The sequence below is a fragment of the Chrysemys picta genome, chromosome 10 (genome assembly GCF_011386835.1).
Source record: "Chrysemys picta bellii isolate R12L10 chromosome 10, ASM1138683v2, whole genome shotgun sequence".
Lineage (NCBI taxonomy): Eukaryota > Metazoa > Chordata > Testudines > Emydidae > Chrysemys > Chrysemys picta.
In genome coordinates this window covers 82,072,854-82,095,633 of record NC_088800.1, presented here as the reverse complement: position 1 = coordinate 82,095,633, position 22,780 = coordinate 82,072,854, and the positions used below count along the sequence as shown (strand labels likewise).

The 22,780-nt window shown below is 42.5% G+C and overlaps 1 protein-coding gene across 9 annotated transcripts in view; it reads right to left on the bottom strand.

Annotated features, from left to right (window-relative positions):
* EPN2 (epsin 2) overlaps positions 1–22,780 on the bottom strand; it is a 59,684-nt gene that overhangs the window by 5,167 nt on the left and 31,737 nt on the right. For 2 of the 9 annotated variants that reach the window (XM_008164755.4, XM_008164756.4), the window contains exons 3-8: positions 16,345–16,457; positions 14,556–14,648; positions 14,156–14,312; positions 7,205–7,378; positions 4,124–4,216; positions 2,878–3,093 (exon numbers count right to left, since the gene is read on the bottom strand). In XM_008164755.4, the coding sequence (XP_008162977.1) occupies positions 2,878–3,093; positions 4,124–4,216; positions 7,205–7,378; positions 14,156–14,312; positions 14,556–14,648; positions 16,345–16,457 (846 nt within the window). Of the gene's footprint in view, positions 1–2,877; positions 3,094–4,123; positions 4,217–4,789; positions 4,885–7,204; positions 7,379–14,155; positions 14,313–14,555; positions 14,649–16,344; positions 16,458–18,366; positions 18,794–22,780 lie in introns of those variants that run through there. The other 7 variants (XM_024102422.3, XM_065560219.1, XR_010591215.1 and 4 more) reach the window with 6 other exon arrangements.

The following is a 22,780-nucleotide window of genomic DNA, read 5'->3' as shown; positions in this document are numbered from 1 at the left end:
ATTTCAGGGAGGACCTATTTATGGCACTGTCTCATCCTCCTGAAATGTGGACTGGAGTGAGCACAAAAGTTTTTTCCAGGCTTCGCCTCCCCTTAGCACAGTTTGTTTGCACTTTGTTACTACTGGCAGCATTAATGAAAACAGTCATTTCCCACGTCTTCAATAAAATTTCCTGGAGAATGGAACCAGGGCAGGGGGGAGACATTGAAGACAAAAACAGATTCTGTAGCGAGAAGGCTGATGGTGAAATCGTCAGAAGAGCTTACGGTCAGGTCTACACTTAGAATACTGCCACTACAGCGCGTCAGTGACAACGCTGCTACAGCAGAACCTCGGGAACGAAGGGTGTCCGTAACTTGGAAACGTTCGTCACTCTAAACAAGACACAGCTCCAGCAGTTCACACTTCAGGCCAGGTTTCAGAGGCAGCTAGGCATCTTCCCTGCAGGCAACTTATTTCAGGGCAAGCGTGTCCTCCTCCCAAGTGGGGTGAGGATGGGGTGGAGGTGAAAAACAGCATGTCCCGCTCCTGGAGGGGTGGGGGTGGGCAAAAACAGCCTCCCAACCCCCTCCCGCCCCCAGCCAGGGGAGGGGGTGTGAAAACAGTATCCATAGCTTACAGGAAAGCAGTGCAGACCCCAGTGCTGCTTCTGCTCCCGCTGCCTTAGAAAAACTGGAGGAGCACAAGTCCATGGGGCCGGATGCGCTGCATCCGAGGGGGCTAGAGGAGTTGGCGGATGTGATTGCGGAGCCATTGGCCATCATCTTTAAAAACTCATGGCGATCAGGGGAGGTCCCGGATGACTGGAAAAAGGCTAATGTAGTGCCCATCTTTAAAAAAGGGAAGAAGGAGGATCCGGGGAACTACAGGCCAGTCAGCCTCACCTCAGTCCCTGGAAAAATCATGGAGCAGGTCCTCAAGGAATCAATTATGAAACACTTAGAGGAGAGGAAAGTGATCAGGAACAGTCAGCATGGATTCACCAAGGGCAAGTCATGCCTGACTAACCTAATTGCCTTCTATGATGAGATAACTGGCTCTGTGGATGAGGGGAAAGCAGTGGATGTGTTATTCCTTGACTTTAGCAAAGCTTTTGATACGGTCTCCCACAGTATTCTTGCTGCCAAGTTAAAGAAGTATGGGTTGGATGAATGGACTGTAAGGTGGATAGAAAGCTGGCTAGATCGTCGAGCTCAACGGGTAGTGATCAATGGCTCCATGTCTAATTGGCAGCCGGTTTCAAGCAGAGTGCCCCAAGGGTCGGTCCTGGGGCCGGTTTTGTTTAATATCTTTATTAATGATCTGGAGGATGGCGTGGACTGCACCCTCAGCAAGTTTGCAGATGACACTAAACTGGGAGGCATGGTAGATACACTGGAGGGTAGGGATAGGATACAGGGGGACCTAGACAAATTAGACGATTGGGCCAAAATAAATAAATAAATAAATAAAACCTGACGAGGTTCAACAAGGACAAGTGCAGAGTCCTGCACTTAGGACAGAAGAATCCCATGCACTGCTACAGACTAGGGACCGAATGGCTAGGTAGCAGTTCTGCAGAAAAGGACCTAGGGGTCACAGTGGACGAGAAGCTGGATATGAGTCAACAGTGTGCTCTTGTTACCAAGAAGGCTAACGGCATTTTGGGCTGTATAAGTAGGAGCATTGCCAGCAATCGAGGGACGTGATCGTTCCCCTCTATTCGACATTGGTGAGGCCTCATCTGGAGTATTGTGTCCAGTTTTGGGCCCCACACTACAAGAAGGATGTGGAAAAATTGGAAAGAGTCCAGCATAGAGCAACAAAAATGATTAGGGGGCTGGAGCACGTGACTTATGAGGAGAGGCTGAGGGAACTGGGATTGTTTAGTCTCCAGAAGAGAAGAATGAGGGGGGATTTGATAGCTGCTCTCAACTACCTGAAGGGGAGTTCCAAAGAGGATGGAGCTCAGCTGGTCTCAGTGGTGGCAGATGACAGAACAAGGAGCAATGGTCTCAAGTTGCAGTGGGGGAGGTCTAGGTTGGATATTAGGAAACACTATTTCACTAGGAGGGTGGTGAAGCACTGGAATGCGTTACCTAGGGAGGTGCTGGAATCTCCTTCCTTGGAGGTTTTTAAGGCCCGGCTTGACAAAGCCCTGGCTGAGATGATTTAGTTGGGACTGGTCCTGCTTTGAGCAGGGGGTTGGACTACATGACCTCCGGAGGTCCCTTCCAACCCTGATATTCTATGACTCTCAGCTTTGCCTGCGAATCTCAGCATCTTCAACTCCTAGCTGTAAGTGGGTCCCCCGTGTGTGGGGTTCGGGGTAGGGGTGGGGACAGGCAGCTCAGATGTGCCTACCTTTAAGATACAATACAGGCACAGTACAGTATTTGCTTTTTTTTTTTTTTTAGTCTCCGCTGTTGCCCGATTGGTTATGTCCAGTTTCACATGGTGTCTGGTTGACCGGTCAGTCTGTAACTGTGGTGTTCGTATCTTTGAGGTTTTACTGTACGCCAAGAGGAGAGCTTCTCTTGTCGGCATAGTTAATCCACCTCCACGAGACGCGGTACCTATGTCAATGTGGCATGCCCTCCCACTGACGTAGCGCTGTCTACACCGGGGGTTAAAACAGCAGAGCCAGGAATAGAACCCAAATCCTTCCATGTATCAATCCATTATCTTTCCACAAGACCATGCTGCCTTTCCCTCCTAATTGCAACAGAGCAAATCCTGCTGGCCAAACTAGTCTAGGATGGCAAGCAAGCCAGGAAGTACAAGACTTAGATTGCGCTATGTGCACCAGAGGTGAGTAGGGTTTCTTCTACAAGAACAAATTTGGAAGACAAGATATAAACAAAGTTAGATACTGGAAAGGGATGTATTGAGACATACCTGGAGCTAAGAACGGATTCAATGACGGAACAGGCTGTGGTGGCTTAGACACCAATGAATCCAAATTCACCAAAGCTGCATTGGGCCCCAAGAAAGACTCTGGGGTTTTCCGAGCTGCACTTTGTTTGCTTGATGTCATGTTCGTGGACTGAGAATCAAAGAGATCAGGACTTGTTGTACCACTATGCTGGGATGACAAAGTGGAACCGGACTCGGCTGTAACAAAAAGTCAAGAACAATCTGTTAGGTTCACAATGCTAAATGCTACAATTTACTAAAACCAGTTATCTGTCTGTTCACTATGTATTATAATCATGCAAAAAAAAGTCTGATGAAGGAAGCAAGTGATTTCATTCTACCACTAAAAATATACTCTTAAATCTGATTTTATACTATCATTTTGTTTAAATTGCCAAGTATGTTTTACACTTTTAGCGGGTTGTTAAATATATTAAGTCCTAAGTGTAGAACAGTAGAATTACAACTGCAGTGTAATATAAACAAAGCTTCTACACAACTGACCTTGATATCCTCCTTTAATGTGCTGTGATACAGACACAAATGAATAGCCTCTAGGGAGAAGATATTCATGAGCATCAGAACTGTGGCCTCTGAACTATCATCTTGGTATATTTGTTCATTCAGTGTTAGCCATTCATCAATTAACAGATTTCTTTTAAAAAAAAAGAGGGACTTGGGCCAACATTGAGCTATGTCACCAATCTTACAGAAGGTGCCCCTTATAAAGAGGTACATAGTCACAAAGCATTTACATTTTTGAAATCTAGCAGTTTCATTTTCATTAGGTGAAATACAAACTTCCACAAAAGTGAACTTCCAGTAATTCTTTCCCTATTGTTGAATACAAGTGTTTGCATGTCTATCTGACAAACCATCACTCAAGTTACTTTGTCTCCTTGCCTCCTACCACGGCCTTCACCCAGTCACCCGAAACTCAGGCTGAAGATATGGTTTAGTTAAGCAGAAGTTATTGGGCTCAATACAGGGGTAACACGATGAAGTTGTATGGCCTGTGCTACGTGGAGGTCAGACTACACGATGGTAACAATTGGATTTTATTGTTACATTAGCTATAAAAATGGCAACAAGTTCTAAGTACTCCCCAGTTTGAACTTATCCACTGTGAAAGGTGGATCTTGTTTCTGTCATAAAAAGATTAAACCGTTTAAAAAACTAAGATTACCAAAAAAACTGCCTGTTTGCCAAGTATTCATTTGATCCGTACCTGTTTTTTTGGAATTTCGAAGGTTGTCAAATTCAGAAAAGTCATCTTTAACTGTACCATTCAAATTACTGAAAAGGTCGAACGATGTGCTTCCTGTTCAGGAGAACAAACGACACCTGTCATTAATAGATCTTCAACTGCATTATGTCCAGTGCTATTAAAAGCAATTTCGAAACCACTCACATTACTTGAGAAACATTTCCCTCTGTGTCCTATCATGGCCATTAAGGTTCAGCTGGGGTGCTTCTGCTGTCATTACCCCAGACCAAACTCTTTATGACTAGTAGCAGTGCATTTTCAGTATTTGGCCCTCACCTACGGTATAATCTTCCTCTGACTTTTCAGTATGGAGGGCCTTCAAGGCACATGTGGTTATGTGTCTTTAGGTTGCAGTGGAGATGGTCAGTGATTTTACTGCCCAATATAGAAGGTAGCATATATATTAACCAGCTATGCAATCAAGTGGTGCATCCAGATGCTGTGGTGACGGGCATCACAAATTCCATGTAGTACTGGAATTAGAAGCATGGATAGAAGCCAGTGATAACAAGCAAAATGGAATGTAAGTGTGGCCATACTTGGGGTAAGAATTTGATTCCCAAATTCAGCTTCTTGTTTCACAGATTAAAGGGACTGGGAGGGCAACAAAAAAGATGTGCTCAGTACCTGGCGTAGATAAGGCGCTAGAGTGCTAAGCAAAGGGGAGCCTAGCTTTACTCTGCAATCAGTGAAGAAGACACATTCACTAGATGTGGAAACACCTTTAGCAAAAAGGAAGGGAAAAAAACCTAAGTAAATAAAGAGTAATCATATTACCCCAAACCTAACAGGGTTGGAATTTGAAAGTCACTTTTTAAACAATCAGTTAGCATTAAGCTTCATTACAATGACACTTCGAGGCAATTAACTCACAGAAATAAAATATGAAGACAGAATGCAAGTAAAGATTCTGTATTGCATATGTTATTTATCTCCAGCAAAAGAGAAAGTTATAAAATATCTTTAGTCTCATGAATTTTACAGAATCATTTCTAAAACATCCCATTTGCCTTTGCCCATAAAAAGCTAGATTAGACACGATCTTGACATCATTCCACACTACACATCCTTAGTTCGTTATAAAATGTACAGAGATGAATGATTGCAAAGAATTCATTTGGCACAGAAAGTCATGGCACCAATCCAAAACCACCCTGCTATTATGGTTATTGGGAGCAGTAAGAGTCACAAGGCATACGGCAAGGAGTTGCAGCAGCACCTTCTGCACTTCATTACATAAGAATTTACAGAGGGAGCGTTTCAAAGGCAGGTAAGCACCAAACTCCCATTTGCGCCTTTGAAAACCTCCTCCTCAGAACACCAGATGCTAATCAAACTCTGAACAGTTTACATCTACAGAGACATCTTTCTGCACAGCAAGTCACCACATTGAAAATGTCAGTAGCTTTGAAGCTTTCAAATTGTTTTAATACTCTGTTTTTTGGAAATTACATGTTTAGCTAATTAAAGAGAGGGCCAATGGCAGCAGGGCAGTCACAGGTGCATGGCTGAACTGGGTGGCAGGTGTACATAAAGTAAAGACTGGAGAGGATGTGGAAAGGAGTCTGGAGGAAAGACCACACAAATGCAATGCTCTGTCTCAAAATAATGGCACTGAACTGTCTGTTCTAAAGTCTAGGATATACTCCTGAGGGCATTCTGTGCCAAACAATTAAAAATTTTGCACACAATATTTTAGAATTCTGCAAATTTTGTCAAATAAATGTGGAGGCTCCAGCATGGCATTGGGGAGCACAGGCCACTTGCTGCACAGAGGTGGGAGATCACTGTGCAGCTTCGCCCTGGGACACGGACTCAGCGGTGAGGCTGCACCCAACCCTGACACAGCACAAGGCCTGGGCCTGACCCAGAAACACCCCAGGGCCCTGCCTCGCCGTGCCAGATGCACCAGGTAAGGCAGGCAGGCTCAGCAAGGCAGGATCCAAGTGCAGAGGGGCTTAGTGTGGGGGGAATCCAGGTGTGGGTTGAGAGGATTCTGTGTAGGCCAATCTGGGTGTGGGCGGCTCAGTGGGTGATCCGGGTGCGGGGGTGCATCTGGATGCACAGGGGCTTTTTGGTGGATTCTGGGTCCAAAGGTAATGGGATTCTGCAGGGGGGGTCCAGGTGAAGGTGGTTGGGGCTCAGCGGAGGGGGGGGGGAAGGAGGGCTGGGTGTGGGAGGCTCAGTGGAGGTGTCCAGATGGTGGGGGACTGGGGCTTAGTGGGGTTGGGATCCAAGTGCAGCTGGTTGGGGCTCAGTAGGATGGGGTTCTGGGTCAGGGGGAGGGGGAAGGCTCGGCAGGCAGGTCAGAGAATGAGGGGATCCGGATGCACAGAGATTGGACGGATGGGGGAGCAACTCCCTGTATAGCGACCCCTCCCCCTGCAACTGAGGAGTGATGGGTGCAGGAAGCGGGGGGGGAGAGGAAGGAGGAGTTTGCAGAGCTTCCTACAGCCAGGGGAGAAATCTGGGGGTGGGTCTGACCCAGCCCTGGAAGCCGTGCAGGGGAAGAGGAAGTCCCGTTTCCCCCAGCCCAGCCAGAACTAGCAGCTGAGCCTGGCACAGGGTAGGAGCCACCAGCAATGTCTTCCCCAGTCCCGCCCCCACCCCACAATGATTTACCTCTCTGCCAGCTGCCCTAGGCACCCAAAACATACTGCTATGACGGGTCACATGACCACTTTTGTGGTTTCCCTTTGCTTCCATGTCAGAAAGTCATTTTTCTGCAGGGAAACAAAGAAATCTGCGGGGGACATAAATTCTGCGCATGCGCAGCGGTGAAGAATTCCCCCAGGAGTAATTATAGGTCTTATTTACTTTGAAATCCAGTACTGCAAGTCCTTCAGTGCAACTGTTTCTTTTACCTGCTCCATTTAGCAATTACCCACATCTCACCTTAAATCAGTCAATGAAGAGAGGCTGAAAAAATAACTCCCCTTAGTACAAAAACAAACAAAAACCTTTAAAGGCATGCACACTTACACCACAGGTTCAGTACAGTCTATTTACTGGAAAAGATGTCAAACGTAAACAGTCTCTTACCAGAAGTGGAAATAGGTTTGTTTGCAGCTGCTGGTCCCCAAGGATCTACAGTAGCTTTTGTTGCTACAGAGGATGACTGAGAAGGAGCCCACGGGTCTACATTTTTGGAGAGAGACTGAGTAGTGGATCCAGTTGGTGCTCCCCATGGATCAACAGAAGTAGCTGGCTTGGCACCTGCAACAAGAGACAGTTGAACCACAGATCAGACAAAGTCACTTTGAAAAGCTTTTCTAGGAAATTAATTGTATTAAGTTATAAACACTACCCCTGCAAAGTAAGCACTAAGAGAAAATTGTGAAAAATTAGATGCTGCGTTACATCAATTTTGCCATGCTATATGTACAGACAACTAATTTCTGTGGAAGTCTCTTGAATAAAAATAAGCTCCCACTTGAAGATTTAATTAAACTTGCAGCAATTTGCTTTCATGGCAAACTGTCATTCACCATGGCACAGAGTTATTGTTCAGATTGAAAGTGACATATTAAATCACAGGTTACATTTAAAATAAAACTCAAGGGAAAGATCATTTCTATAAGCCATTATCTAAAAGAAACCAAGAACTCAATGTAAAAACTCAAAGCGTTCAGGGAAAAACCTACTTAAAGGCTTAAAATGAGCCATTTTAAAACTCTCTCCTGTTTCCACCATATTTTAATTTTGTAAAACAAATCCTTCAACTTTCTCTGAGCTACAATTTTTCTTCCCCATTTGTGATCACTATTCCTGCCATAGGTCTTCTCTAAATTGTCCCCATCTGTTTCCAAATCATCCTCTCTGTTCTTTTCCCTATTTTAATGACTACTATTGGCTGTAATTATCCAACACCGTCAATACATATCCCTTCTCTAAGGTTTTATTCGTATGCTCTGCAAGTTCAGGGCTCTTATTATTAATGAAGGATACCTATACAGCATGTCTGATCCATCCTATTTCAGTACATTATGATTCAAGCCTGATTCTTCACTCCCACAGAACAAACCCCCCCAAACTATTTATATTTCAGTAAAGCCTAAAGACCCCAACCAGGGGTTGAATCAAAGACAGAGTCCCTGCCCTAAAGAGGTTATGATCTGACAAAACAGACACAAACAACAAAATAGCAGCGTGTCCAAAGCAAAGTCAGATTTCTTGCTAGTTTCATCCTCACATGAACCCCTTTCCCTGCCAACCTCCCTTGTGATCAAATGCCAGTCAAACTTCTTCACAATCTTTGCTCAGCCCAAGTGTCCTCCTTCCAGCCTCCCCCACCATCATATGAAAACACTCAGGCTCAAATGCAGGCCCCACTGAAGAACCCAAACTTGGGACTTCAGAGAGGCCGGGGCTTCACCCTCAGGTGAGGGCTACACTTTACAGCTCTACTGTACCAGGAAAGCACTTCTCATGTACACGTAGCTTATACCAGCAAAACTGCACTTTTATCAGCATAGCTTATTCCAGTCCTCTCCCCAAAAGAGAAATAAGCTATATTGGCAAAAGCAGTTTTGCTGCTATAATTGTGTCTGCATTGGAGGTTTTTGCTCTATGCTATGTTGGTCAATCTCGTCAAATGCCTGACTGACAGAGCTATGCCAGCAGAAGTCTGTAGTGTGAACCTGGCCTCAGACTCATTCTAGGAGGCAAAAACCCAAACTGCCAAAAGTCTGAAAGGCCTGCTCTTGGCTGCGTCCCCTCCCCCATAACGGGGGGGGGGGGGGGGGAAGTGGGAGATTCTGCTCAACCCTAGAAAGAGCAATATTTCCCCACTACCAACATCACCTCCCTCCTCCCACAATCTCACTTGCCCAGATCCAGTACTTGCTGCAGACCTCCTACCTGTCTGCAACAAGCAGTAGCAATCAGAAAGAGCATCCCCAGCGCTACCTTTGGTGTTTCCTTTTGGAGAGGCATTACTATAGTGCCACACAGGTTTTAACAACGGTCTCTGACAGTGTATACAAGCATCACAAAGAGAGCAGTATTTACGATGCAGCCACCTACTCAACAGAAGCACTTCGGTACCTAGGAATCCTCTTTATAGTCTGAAGATTCCAAGGAGCATCTCTAATGAAGCAACACTTGGCAGCAAATGTATCAGATACGTGCCTGCACTCAGCCTGCCAGCGCGCGAACGGGAACCCCAAACCAAGAAAATTCGACTTACCAGCCCAAAATAAGAAAAGCAAATAATTTTGCCTTTATTGCACATATCCACATAACCCTTTAAAGTGATCAATTATTTCCAAGTTAGAATGTGGGTTCACATACACCCTTTTTCCGAAAACTAGATTTCAACAGAGACCAAGAGATAGTCGGCAACAGGAAATACAAGTATAAAAAAGAAACAAATGCTTTAATACAAGAACAGGACAGAGCCACTCTTGTAGTAGACAGCTGTATCACCTTGGTTCACCTTGCTGTTTCAGTTTACAACCAAATCCTCAGTTTAAAGAACAGCACCATGAAAGCCAACTAGGAAACTAGGAGATAAGCATACTAGCACGAGTTCCGATTTGCAGAGTCGTTAGCTCACTTTCATCAACAGGTGGCATCTTTTTGTTCCATCTACAGAACAGGAAATGCTGACAGGCTCTATTTGAATACGGCTACTCTCATTCCAGCATACACACTTCCTTCATCTGCATTGTGTGTTGAGTTACGATTGATGATCCCATGCAAGAAATGCTAATGACACTATTCCGGATAAACGGAAGCTTTCAAAAATGTCTTTTGTTCTTTCATAAGATAGATCGCAAAATTAGAACAGTTGTAGCTAAGAGCATTTAGGAAGATACCTTCCCCCACCTCCCTTCCCTCTATTGAAATGTCAAAGCACAGCTAGGCAGGATTAAAATCCTCTATTTTAATGAGTCACTGTTTTACTAGCAGTCAAGATTCATAAACCTGACATCTTCAAGACTATCCTTGGGAGCCAAGTAGCTGGAAAGCAAGAACAGAGAGTTGTTGTACATGGCATTAATAAAGTTGGGAGCCAAGGACAGGAAACTCAACAGCTGCACTAATACCATCCGTTGACAAGTTTTTGCTTGTATTTTCCCCATAAAAAAAATGAAAACAGTCTCAAAACCCCAGAACTCTGATTGACCTTTTCTAATCTCATGTTTTAGTGCTCATCATAGATGAAGATGCAAACTCTGTTTAAAACAAAACAATGACCCAGTGGCTAAGCAGCTGCACACAGTGCTAAAATGAGAAGACATCAATGCTTCAATACTAAACGCTCTCCAACTGATCTACAGGTTGCAAGGTACACTATTGCTATCGGAACTTCCTGATCATAGGGAAGGGAAGAATGAGGAGAAAAGGAAGTGATTTTTCCTACCTGTCAATCAGGTTTTGTCTACCATCCTTGAGGTCATATAACCTTCTGTGGGATCTTGATCACTGTGGCAGGATAGGAAGGGGAGACTTTGGCCAACAGGGATATCCTGGGGGAGGGCTGGGGGGAGGTTCATATGGCCAACTGAAGAATCTATACATGGGACCATAATCCCTATAAGGTTCACAAGGACCTGGACCAAGGTTTCCCAAGGAGCTGATGGACTCCTGAATGAAGCATTTCCTTCAACTTATTTTACCTCTCTTCTTATGCACTGTTGTATGGTGTCCATTTGATCCCCCGGGCACAAAATTAACTAGTGGTATCCAGCCCCTGTTCCAGATGATCACGACTTGTACCCATATGTTTGAAAGATCTGTTGGCTAATTCACCACCACCCTGGTCAGGGGGCCCTGATCAGCAAGATATCTATGAAGGGATAAACATGAACTTCCTCATGCCTGAGTGCCCCTATCAGGACGACCAGAATCTTGACAGATAGCCCTTTTTCCATGAGCGTGAGCCAGACTTGTCCTGCTTTGCCCCTTTCGATTTTTAATTGTGTTTCTTAGGAGTCCTGTGTCTCACGTAAGCCAAGGAATAAGAGGGATGGTCTTTTCATTTTTTTTTTTTTTTTTTTTTTCAATTTACAATGGCACTGGGCATTGCCTTTTTTCCCTATCCCCAGTAGCTGAGTCTTCTGGGTTGCATTCAGAATGAGATAGGACACTGCTGGCTTTTTAGGGAGTCTTGGTATTTTTGCTTTTATTTTGTTGGCACTTAGAATCATAGAAGATCAGGGTTGGAAGGAACCTCAGGAGGTCATCTAGTCCAACCCCTTGCTCAAAGCAGGACCAATCCCTAACTAAATCATCCCAACCAGGGCTTTGTCAAGCCTGACCTTAAAAACCTCCAAGGAAGGAGATTCCACCACCACCTTAGATAAATCATTCCAGTGCTTCACCACCCTCCTAGTGAAAAAAGGTTTTCCTAATATCCAACCTAAACCTCCCCCGCTGCAACTTGAGACTGTTATTCCTTGTTCTGTAATCTGCTACCACTGAGAACAGTCTAGATCCATCCTCTTGGGAACCCCCTTTCAGGTAGTTGAAAGCAGCTATCAAATCCCCCCTCATTCTTCTCTTCTGCAGACTAAATAACCCCAGTTGCCTCAACCTCTCCTCATAAGTCATGTGCTCCAGCCCCCTAATCATTTTTGTTGCCCTCTGCTGGACTCTCTCCAATTTTTCCACATCCTTTTTGTAGTGTAGGGCCCAAAACTGGACACAGTATTCCAGATGAGGCCTCACCAATGCCAAATAGAGGGGAAATGATCATGTCCCTCGATCTGCTGGCAATGCTCCTACTTATACAGCTTAAAATGTCATTAGCCTTCTTGGCAATAAGGGCACACTGTTGACTCATATCCAGCTTCTCGTCCACTGTAGTACCCAGGTCCTTTTCTGCAGAACTGCTGCCTAGCCATTCGGTCCCTAGTCTGTAGCAATACATGGGATTCTTCCATCCTAAGTGCAGGACTCTGCACTTGTCCTTGTTGAACCTCATCAGATTTCTTTTGGACCAATCCTCAAATTTGTCTAGGTCCCTCTGTATCCTATCCCTACCCTCCAGCATATCTACCACTCCTCCCAGTTTAGTGTCATCTGCAAGCTTGCTGAGGGTGCAATCCACGCCATCCTCCAGATCATTAATGAAGATATTGAACAAAACCGGCCCCAGGACCGACCCTTGGGACACTCCACTTGATACCGGCTGCCAACTAGACATGCCAAGTAGACTTCAGGGTCTACTGTCTTGTCCTAATGGAGACAGAGGGGCTTGAGGCCTGTAAGCAGGGGATCTGGAGAAAGGAGGGACTCTAGCCCATGAATGGAGATGCCAGAAGTTAGAACTCAGACCTTTGGTTTCAGGTTGGAGAAAAAAGCCAACAGATTTTGTAGCTGGCTGCAGGCGGTAGACCATCTGAATAAGAGCCAGCTGAGTAAAATATTTGGTTAACGGCGGATATTGGAAGAACAGAAGTAGGTGTATAATGGCAGAAGGGGATACCTAACACGTCTCTTACTAGTACTTGGGATTTTTGATGGGTTTGAGCTGTTTAGTTACCAGTTGGTCTGAGAAGCAGAGGGAGTGGAATAGACAGCGGGTTAGGACTGCAGCCAGGAGCAGTGGCTGTTACGATGTGGCCCTCAGCAATTTTACATCCTTTCACAAATTGTCTGCTTTCTTCATGCCCAGGGGAAAGAGGATGAAGGACAGGAGCACCTATAGCTGACTCTCCTAGATCTCTGAGCTAGACTAATTTGGTTCCTGCCCGAGTCATTCCTGGCTGGATTGAAACCACCTCGATGTCCCTGGCTGCAGATTACAGAAAATGCAGAGGCCCCCCATCAATGCATTCAGTGATGAGGGATTTCAAAAGAAGCAATCCTTGGCCTTTCCCTGCTTTCAGGGCTTTTCTGCCATTCCCACACATCTCTGTATTTCTGAACCTCGGCGAACAAATCCCACCCAGAAAGCTTCTAGGAAATACATCCTCCACCCAACTACATAGCTCAGCAAATCAACCCAGATGATATGCGTCAGAAATTCAACTAGTAATTTTTGAGGGTCATTTGTTTTAATTAATTTCCCCCCCCCCTCAATTGTTCTATAGAATGGAATCCTGTAAACAACTGCCTGCAGCCGAGGAGACAGAACTAAGCTGTCAGGCACTTCAAGGAAAGGAGAAGCTTCTCGCTGCCCATGTTGTCTGGATCTGTCCTCAGAGATGAAGAGGTCTGAAGACTGACTGTAAGGGCTGTGGACTTTCTGATATAAAAGAACAACTCTTTGGACAGCGTGTGTCTCTATGGGCCTTAAAAGCAGATTGCCAAACAGGCCTTGCAAATCCAAAAGGACTTTGCTGGGAGGCAGTAAAAAGAATAGGGAAGACACCCAGAAAATTAAATATGTAGTCCTCTAACATGTGCCGGTTTGGATCGTCCATATCAAATACATATGCATTTGGATTTAGCACTCAAGTCAAGAAATCTTCAGTGTTTCATAAAGGATTAAAATTAAAATAGATTTAAAGTTAGATTTCACCCAGTATAGTTTTGTTGATAAAAAATAACTAATTTAGACAATTTAACTGATTTACTATTGACTGTATGTCAGTATAAACACACTTTTTCATTAACAGTAATAACACATTGTAATTCACTGCTAGTGGATTGCTAATTATAGCAACCTGACTCGGATGCCTGTCACTGCCTAATATAGTTTCTTAACCTATGATGCTGAGCACAACTACAAGTCAGAGTCTGAGTATCTCCAACATGAGACAAGCAGTTTCTGCTGCCAAGGGAAAAATGGAAAATCAGTTACCACCTCCCTCCCTTTGGGGTATGAAGCCTCACTACAATGGCATAAAATCAAACTAAATGGATTAAAATTTCCATTACAGTTTTCTCTTGATGAAATAAGCTAGCCAAAAAATTAACCACATTAGATCAAAATACTTATGTTATGGAGTATGTCAGTCTGCCCACGTATAGAAAATCTTGGACAGAGTCAGCACCATGAAAGTGTTTTTCAGCACTACTTCTGGCAGTGTTTATTCTTACCAAATGATTGCCATGGGTCAGAGGTGGTAGCTGTAGCTGCAGATCCTCCCCAGGGGTCTGTTTGGTTTGCTCCAGCTGTGGGTCCCCAGGTTTCGGTTTTCTGAGGGGCTGGTGCTGATGAGGGCAGTGCATCCATGAGATCCAACAAAGTTGTGTGCTGTGGGGAAGAAATGTTTTTTAAGCTTTAATAAATAGGACTACACTACCCTGAAGTAACATGCCCATCATGTCACAAAGCAATATTTTGTTCTGTTACACACCCTCCTTGATCAGCTGCATGGATGAATCTTATCTACCACAACAAAATCCCAAAAGCATATACAGGCCCAGATTAAGCTAGATTGGACTGTATTTCATCATTCTGCAGCATAACCAGGAATTTCTTAATTGAAGGCACTACCTCCTTCTTTTTGGGGTTTTTAATTGTGTCTCTGCGACTCTCCTCCAGAGCCATCTGTAATCTCAGATCATCTCCGCGTCGGAGGCGCTCCTCCTGCAAAGGAAATCAACACTGTTGATACTGACTGTTGGGCTAAACTGTGCCTTTAAAATGGCGCAGTTTGCTCCCTACATGTGCCTAGCCTGCTTGGCAGGCCAGTGCAGGGAGAAGGCCTGCTATAGCCTCAACTCTTGCCAGCCCCCTTTGGAGCAATTTGCACCAAGGAGGTGTGCAGTGGGTTACAAAGGACAGATTGTCCCTTGCATGTGATTTTTTTTTTTTTTTAAATGGAGATATCCTAGCTCCTAGAACTGGAAGGGACCTTGAAAGGTCATCGAGTCCAGTCCCCTGCCTTCACTAGCAGGACCAAGTACTGATTTTGCCCCAGATCCCTAGAGTGGCCCCCTCAAGGATTGAACTCACAACCCTGGGTTTAGCAGGCCAATGCTCAAACCACTGAACTAGCCCTCCCCCCCAATGCGATGAGGGTTCTTTGGGTAGATCTCTCCACTTACGCACAAGCCAAAACAACCTGACCCTAGTTCACTAATCTTAAAGATGAGATCATTAAACGTATATACACAGTCCACTTGAAATCTTTGTTGAAAGCTTGTTTTCTTTATATCTTTCGCAGAATGAGTAAAACAAAGATGGCTTAAATAATGAACTAATAAAGACGAGGGAAAGTAAAGAAAGCAGATATTCCATCTTCAACCATTTCCCCTTTAAAACATTGAAGATTGAGACATCCGCTTTAACTTCAGATTTCCTGGCTTTTGTCAGTCTCTCTCAACATTTGATAGAATTGTTAGGTCCATAAGGAACCAGAGTAGTTCTTCTAGTGAACTCTGCACTTTTTTGTGGGATTCTAAAATCTCTAGGCCATCTCTAATACGTTTATGTCAAACTGACTTTATTTCAAATGATTTCAATTCCATCACCACTTTCTGAATTTCATCTTATTCCCCAATAGTTATATCTTTTCTACTTTTAGTTTAAGTTCATTATTTCCAGCTTTACTGCTAAATGAGAAAAAAATCCTCTTCCTTACGGTATCCTTTTGCAGACAGAAGGACTTTCGTATTTAATGTACAGTTATAAACTGATGCTTGTTGTAAAAAGACTGAAAATCATTGTGGAAGTGCCTGGCATGATTCCATGATTAAGGTTTGAGTTTTGTATGTATAGCTGAGATGCAACCCCTTTGTTATGTATTAAGAATATAATATAATCTCCCCAATATTACAGCATTTACTGTGAATACAGAATGAATTTTCTGTGAAGTTACAAAAAATACAGTAGACTAGCTTGAGTTAAAATTAATTAAAAATGAGTGATTTAGGAAAATGAGCATTCCAGGTCAGACCATTTTTTCATTATTTTTTTTTGTCCCAAATGATCTTAACAGAATAAAACGCTGTTCAATCTTAGTAGTTTATAGTTACAACTCACTGAAATTTTGTACGCTTTTTTTTTTTAGGAATTCATTTTTTTTGCAATAATTTTTCATAACTGAAAGTTCAGGAGGGACTGATGAATAATGTTCTTCCACAGAAGATGGCTCATTTCAAAATGGCTGCCATGTCTTATTCTCAATGGGTTTGAAGCCACAGCTGCCCTTGTCCAAAATGGCTATTGCTTCACATAGCTCCCCAACTGGAGTGAAACCAAATTGCATTCATGGAAGCTGGTCTTCCCCTTTGCAGTTAGAGCATAGACAGGGAATGATTGTAATACACAGGAAACTCACCTGCTCTGCAACTTCTCTGCTCATTGCTAATGCAAGCTGCAGTTGGAGCTCTTCCTCTCCACTTGTCTGAGGTCGTGCTTGCTCTAGCTCTGAAGAAACTCGAGGGGATGTAGCTGTTGAAGGAACAGAAACATATTGAATATAAGAGTATCTATGAAGCTTTATGAACCTCTTAACATGCCTGATTAAATTCACTCTTCACACTGCATTTCACTTCTATACAGCTGCTCTTGCAAGCCAAGAATTACAAATACTGGGCCTTATCCTGAGAGGTGCCAAGGACTCGCCATGCCCATTGACGTCAAACGAGAGTAGAACATGCTCAGCTTCCTGAAAGATCAGCCCCACTTCCATGATGTCAACAAACAAGACAAAAGAAGTTATAAAGAGAGACTTCTGGAAGAATTTGATAGCTTAGAGGAAAACTGTGCTTGAAAAACAAGGGATTAATTTATTAACAAGGATTATCAAGAAATACTGAGTATCTGACTACAATGGCTGCTAGATATAATAATGCCACAGCAAATCAGAGCTTTAGAGATGGGGTCTCTGGTTTCATAAACCGTGTGGTTAATCATTCAAGAGATGTTTTTAGTACCTGTAACATGTACCAATATTACAGTACAGTAAGAGACTTTGCTGAGAGCTAGCCAGTATGTAGGTAAAAAGGGATACCACCCACATTTTTATAAGCTAATACCCAATCTCAGTCTAGACACATAAGTAATCTATTCACACATACAGTTTATAAAATAGTAATATGCTCTGCAAAAACATTTCATTTGAACAGATTGGTAATTAAAAAAAAAGATTAAAAGTTTAGTATTAAGGAATATCTTAAAAGTAGGATGCAATATTTCATAAGAAGCCTTGTTTAAAGAAAATGATAGCAGGTATAGATATTTGTATTGTAACTACTACAGAAGTCTTCATCTGAACGTCAAGAATTTATCTGCTGAGAATTAGTTGCAAACCTATGCTGTTATGTCATTATACGGCAATGAAAAGCAATCAAAGATGAAAGACTACATGCTAAAAAAAATGTTTCTGTGTGTGTCAAAGCTGCCTTTTTACCATTGTAACATTTGTATTACAGTAGCAACCAGACACTCTGATCAGGTTTGGAACTCCACTGTGTTCACTGAACAACTATTAACTAGCTTTAGTGCTCTGTCACGGATTATTCTGTGTACACTGAAACAATGTTTCACCAAGGCATGACACAGTTGCTGTTTAACATTTGAAATATGAATTGTGATCTTGCATAATCCACTAACATTTTATTTTAAAAAAAAAGGTAAAAATTAATAGACATTGAAAGCTAGATTACCCAGGTACTAGGAAAAATGAATGTTTCTTCTAAATAGCACAGCTTGGTGTTTAAAAGTCAAATTGCTAAATGGTCATTTTAAACCCAGTTTTTAATCACCTTTTATAAGTGTATTACCCCCTCCACCTGATTCTAGCCAATAACATTTTCCGAATTGGTATAAATTTTGACTTTTCACCAACCCTTCTTTCTGGCTGGAAAGTCACCTTAGAGGAAGTCTGTGCTGCAAGGGAAAGTTAGCTCCAGAGCAACATGAGGCAGTTCCCTTTCCTCCCTACTCTTCGACTCAGCATGCCGTTTCCACTGCATCCCAAATCTAAAGGAGTGATGGATGAATTGAATACCTGAACTATATACCCTGACACTGTACTGATCCTTCGACTTCCAAACCAGTCAGCCAGGCCCACTACTTTGAATTCTAACCATATCTACATTATTTAACCATTGCCACCTCTGCCAATCTTACTACTTTCTCAGACCTCTTCTCCATATATCCAAGTTTTGTCTGCTTCAAAAGTACCCTTAACTCCCAAAAAACAAGGCCAAAAGAATCTTACACATGGGAAGAACCTCCAGTCTTCTACAGATCTTAGCATGCCAACCACTAATCGAGATCTCCACTCTTCATTTACACATTTCAACCCTCAGTTATATATGTACTCAGCTGAATTTCAGGGGAGTTGCATACTTACATCCCTACTTTTGGAGATAAGAACATAATTCCTCAAGATCACTGGTTTTCAACCCTTTTTCAGTCGCGGGTGCCTAAAAGGTTTCAAATGGAAGTGCAGACCTCTTTGGAAATCTTAGGCATAGTTTGCAGATCCCCAGGGGCCCATGGGCCACAGGTTGAAAACCAATGCTCTAGAAAGCCAAAAGATCTGAAGTGCTCTGAAAATATAAAAGACTCCAAAATGTTGCCAAGTGAATGAATGGCAAAGGGGAAGCAAAAAAGATACTAAGTAAATAACCAGCTTCATTCTTAACCACAAAGTCATTCTTGCTTTTTTCTTTAGCTCTCAGCTTCTGCCTTTTGATGTGTTGCCTGCGCTCTCTTTTGGTTCTCTGGGGATGCTTTGGTAAAGAAGCGAGTCATGCACTGCAACCTCTGCCTCTCTCAAGTTTATATTTGGGCTCTGTTAAATATAGCATGCCAAACAATTGCAGCTGCCACGGAAGTTCCTGACAAAAGAAGCAGTCCCATGGGCCTATCCTGTTAAGGGCTTTGCAGCCCGGTACCAGTATCCTACCAGTGGCTTTGGTGACAAGCAGGGAAACCTGTGAGTAACATTAGTGTAGTGTGTCGTCTTGAGAATTTTTTTAAATGTAATACAAGGAAGTAAACTTCTAATACAATCACAGGTAGAGTGAATTACAATAGTCAGCCTCGAGTAGCTGGATACTGTCCCAGCAGGCACGGGGGAAATGGAGTGTTTTTCTCCGACACTACCCAAAGATGGAAAGCCACTCTTGATGACCAACATCAGTACAGAGCCCAGCAAGGTTTGGCGACACGCTATCTTGAACTTGGACAGCATCATATGCCCAGGGATAGTCCTCAAAATGCTTCTCTTCTAACTAGCATCAGTCCAGCCTATCCTGTGATCATTTTAAACCAGCTGTTCCTCATCCAGGCTTTTATTTCCTTCATGTATCATGACAGACAGAAGACTGTTCTGTCTAGGCTGCAGGTATAGGACAAAAAATGCTGAGTGCTGCTGATTTCATAGCCCTACATAGCTCATGTCTTGTCTTCTCACAACTGCCTCCAAAGGTGGAATATAGGTGTTAAACAGCAGCAGTGACAGGGGCATCAACACGGCTCTGGGATTCGAAGAAATGAATGTAGGCAGATTGTTAGTACAGGAAAGTGACAAGGAAAATACAATTTTTTTTCTCCATACTGCATAGACTATTAAACCCTTTCTACATTGCAGATGAAAGTATACTAGCAATGACTGCTGTCAGCAAGAATCTAGCTGGGCTTCCCTGAATATTGTGCACAATGATTTTTCCCCTCTACAAGTGTTCTTAATCTGTGCTATAGAATATCGGGGGGGGGAGGAGTGGGAGCTGTTGCTAGCATGGCTTCAAAATTATGTGGATGGGGTTCATTACGTTAAACTCCTTTATTATTCTCCCCATTTCCCCTAGGAAAGGGATCCTTAGAGCTTGTGTTCGTAGTAATTCCAGCTTGTAGGGGCATACAAGTTGCAATATCCCAACTATTTCCACACTAAAAGCTTCAAGAACGAGTGGAAGAAATTCACTCAACTCTCCCCCTCCTCCTAGTTCCTCCTATCTCTGAAAAAATGTGCTAAAGAATGACAATCTTGCCTTATACCTCACTGTTCCCAATAGTGACCAGTATTCAGCAGTGCCAGGAACTGAACACAACTCTTAACAAGATTAAGCCATATAAAATGGCCTAAACATCTTTTAGAAGTTTCAGTAATTCAGCATATTTGCTTTTATTATTTTTAAATTAAAATTGCATTTTGGAGTTCCCAAAGTTATTTTGTCTAATTGAAATTCTCAGCTGTGCTTCCTATTAAACACGGATGAAAATTTAACATCTTTAATTAACCCATGTGAGGTGCTTATAACGGCCATCAGCAGATTTTTCATCAAAGAATTAAAATAAAGTGCACCGGTGTTATTTCGTATTGACTTTTTTGTCCAGCAACTCCACTTTTAAATTCCTGCATTATCAGAACTGTCCCTGTATATCAGCTGGTTACTGCAGAATATGTTTTAGTTGCAAGGATCCAATATAAAGGTTATTGCCTTAGTAACAGTATCTCTGCCACACAAAGAATCTCTTATACCAAAGCACATGACCATTAACTCAGATGTTTATGTAAGATGGAACTGAATAGATCAATTCTGACCTGTTAAGCTCTGCTTTGTTACTGCTTTGAGCATTTTCAGATTCAGGCATCTCTAGGCCACATGGAAACAACTGTGTGGGATATTTGCGGTTACAGTGATAAATGCCGTTGTCCTGCTTTCTCACTAAGTCTATCTACAGTATAAAGAAATAATTTCCAACTTCAGTTAATCACTAAAGCAGGATTCTGTTCTATCATCTGTCTTTATTACCAGCTATGACATCTTTCATACGTATTTACTGATTATTTATTATATTTTGGCTATACCTTTGGAGAACCCCAAAGGTTTCAGCTAATATATTAGAGTAAACAGACCGACCTACATCCATGTAAACAATAACACTGCTGACACTAGTAGAAAATCAGCCACAGCATAAAAATAGGTCTAGCATTTTCACCCAAATACTTGGACTACAATTTTTGGAAAGCATCTCTATACCAAGCCATTTTATATGCTATGGGGAAAAGAGTCTGGTCTCTACCCCACTGCCCCAGGCACTCACTTCACGGTCTAGCTTGATTGTAAAGTCAATGGTATCTTCTGTGATAGTTTCTATGATCTACACATCATAGCAATGCCTATCATGTAAAGAAAGGAGAAGGGGACTAATGCAAGACTAAAAATTGTATAATACCACCTGTGCATCATCCTACAAACGGACACCAACCCAGTAGTAACCATACACAGATACTGTATGCTAGTCTAATCAGACAGCAATCAGGTAAACCAAATAAAAAGGAAGTGATACTTCCAAAGAACCAAGATCTAATCTCTCCAACTGTGAAATGTAGCATACAAACAGTACGTTCTACGAGTTAATTTATATTCCATGAGTCTATTGGTATAAAAGGGTATTTCAATGCCAGGAGGGGAATTATGGCACGTAATAAAGTAATGTGTGAAGAAGTCAGATTTACTGCACAGTGTCTTCATAATCAACTTTGGACGTTCTCATTCCAGTTAGTGATTGATAGGAGAATAACTGGTTTTATGAGTTAACCTTGAAACTTCTCTCATTCGGTATTCAATTTAGTTTTTGATCACTAAAAAAAGATTCATCCACCAAATAGCTCAAACCTGAGACCAGTACACACCCGTCAGCCTTTTTTCAGTTACTGTGGCTCATGAAATACTAACATCCTATCTTTTTTGGTAAAAATACACCTACACGGATACATAGATTTAAAGCGTCACTTCTCTGCTTTGCAAAAAAATAAATAGTTGTTATCCGGTCAATTCTGAGAAACTGATAACTTAAAGTGCATTTTGAAAATCATCTAATACTGAAAAGATCCCTACAACTTGTTTCAATTAAGTAGTGATTTTTATATCAGTTCTTTAATCCCCCCTTAGCCATATCTTGAGAGAGGGGTTTAAGCATTTATTGTTATTGAAAAGTTTGATTACAGTAACAATATTCATCTTTGTTTTTTGTTCTTGTGGTACACGAAGTAATATATAAGGGATAATTAAATCAAGTTGTCTGTTAGGCATCACTTTTTAAGACTACACACTACATAATGAGTGGGGTCCCACAGGGATCAGTTCTGGGTCCGGTTCAAGATCTTCATCAATGATTTAGATAGTGACATACAGAGTACACTTATAAAGTCTGCAGACGATACCGAGGTAGGAGAGGTTGCAAGTGCTTTGGATGATAGGATTAAAATTCAAAATGATTTGGACAAACTGCAGAAATGATCTGAAGTAAAAAAGATGAAATTCAATAAGGACAAATACAAAGTACTCCACTTTGGAAGGAACAATCAGTTGCACACATACAAAATGGGAAATGACTGCCTAGGAAGGAGTACTGTGGAAAGGGATCTGGGGGTCATAGTGGATCGCAAGCTAAATATGAGTCAACAATGTAACACAGTTGCAAAAAAAAAAAGCGAACATCATTCTGGGATGTATTAGCAGGAGTGTTGTAAGCAAGACATGAGAAGTAATTCTTCTGCTCTACTCTGTGCTGATACAGCCTCAGTTGGAGTATTGTGTCCAGTTCTGGGCACCACATTTCAGGAAAGATGTGGACAAGTTGGAGAAAGCCCAGAGAAGAGCAACAAAAATGACTAAAGGTCTAGAAACATGACCTATGAGGGAAGATTGAAAAATTTGGGTTTGGCTGGGCTGAAGAAGAAAACCTGAGAGGGGACATGATAGTAGTTTTCAAGAACATAAAAAGGTTGCTATAAGGAGGAGGGAGAAAAA